Below are 1749 nucleotides of genomic sequence, written 5' to 3'. Positions count from 1 at the left end.
ACAAATCAATTGTTCCAAAAATCAGCATATGGACAATTGATTTATAAAACAGTGCAGCAGTATGTTAAATAGAGAGTTATATGGACTGAACAAAAACATATTGAAGGAAGATTGCATTGATATTATAACATGTTAAAACAGTCTATGAGGGCTTCATCAAGACATGAACATTCACTGGATTTAGTAATAACGATTAAAGTGGAGCTTTAGTGCTGGTGCTCGGTCAAAAAATAAAAAGGTTTTGTAATGAGAAAATTAAATTTACATAAAAATTCGGGAAAAAAGTAAATAACGAAGTTATCTCTGATGTTTATGTAATGATCTTCTCTTAAAGTAAAAGTGAATTTCTAGAAAAGGTGTTTGGGGTTAGTGATGACATTATGAAATGTTGTTAAAGTGTTAATTATCTGTTAAAGATATTTTATTTTGGGGCTCAAAAATATGAAAATGTTCCAAGTAACGATAATGAAAATAAGGATATTCCGTATTTTTTACCCGTTTTCCCCCTTCAAAACTACTTTTCTACAACGTTAGTAATTCCGTTGGATTAAAACGCACGGGTGATCCATACATTCCAACATAACCCGCCATATTCGTTTGATAAACAAGTATGAAATTGGCCGTCTACAACGAAATAGTTGATCTTATGCGAAAGTATAAAACGAGAGATGAAGCTCTACGCCACATAGCTCCACGGTATCCAGACGTTTCAGTTGGTGCTCTTGGTAGTATTTTTGCACAAGATTATCAAAAGAAAATGCGCAAAACACACCATCTGCATTACAGCCCGGATACGACTGAATATTATTATGATAAATACAAGGATGGTGTAGACAGTGGCCAGAAACATGTGATAATGACTATTGCCAGAAATATAGACCTGTCTCCTTCGCTCTTATCAAGAATGATTCTTGAGAGACATTTGTCACGCACTAAATACGGTGGTGACAATCCGCCACGTAGTCAAGTAACGCAGATGATGAAGGATACCACTCTAATTGAGAACCCAGTCCTAGCCAACGAGATATACGAGTGCGTCCTGTCCGACGATCAGTATGGGCCTCTTGTTGACAAAATTAAACATTCCATTGGCCACGAGTACGAATTTAAACTAAACAGAACTTTAGATTCCCTGAAGCTCTCGTACATAGGCGAGGATCAGATGAGAGCTAAAGGTTATGATAAAACACCAGATGTAAAACTGGAAGTTCCAATAGCCGTTGATGGACACATGGTTAACTGGATAGAGAGTAAAGCATCATTTGGAGATGAATACAGTCACAGGTCCTATTTAAAGGACCAGTTCTGGAGCTACTGGAATCGGTTCGGCCCGGGAATGGTAATCTATTGGTTTGGATTTATTGATGAACTTGATTCAAATACAGAAAAGGGAATTATTTTACGAGACAGTTTTCCTGAAAGCATTGTAAGATTGAACCCTGTTGTGAAATTAAAATGAATAGAATATATATATAATTGTTTTTATTGTGTCTATAAAGATGATGTAGTCTTAGCATTGATGTGATAACAGTAATTGACAAGAGAAAATTACATATTTCTTAATAAGCTCATTTCACATATTCTGCTAAGTCCCGGGAATTTTCGTACTGAAGAATTTTCATCCCGGGTATTTACGTCCTGAGAATATTCATACTACTATTATAGTAGTACTATAGAATAGGTGTATAAGGCTAGGTAATTAGCGCTTCTGTGGCTTGAAAAAACAATGGTGACACGAGTGAGGTGACA

At 35.8% G+C, this 1749-nt stretch overlaps 1 protein-coding gene across 1 annotated transcript; it reads left to right on the top strand.

Moving 5' to 3' along the window:
- Positions 1 to 610: 610 nt before the first annotated feature.
- Positions 611 to 1459, top strand: LOC132549740 (CDAN1-interacting nuclease 1-like). Its single transcript, XM_060213696.1, has one exon. It carries the CDS (start codon positions 611 to 613, stop codon positions 1457 to 1459), a length of 849 nt encoding a protein of 282 aa, XP_060069679.1.
- Positions 1460 to 1749: the final 290 nt, after the last annotated feature.

The sequence above is a fragment of the Ylistrum balloti genome, unplaced genomic scaffold (assembly GCF_031769215.1).
Source record: "Ylistrum balloti isolate Yb309-2 unplaced genomic scaffold, AGI_CSIRO_Ybal_v1 Utg370076, whole genome shotgun sequence".
Taxonomy (NCBI): Eukaryota; Metazoa; Mollusca; class Bivalvia; order Pectinida; family Pectinidae; genus Ylistrum; species Ylistrum balloti.
This window is presented reverse-complemented; position numbering and strand designations above follow the sequence as displayed.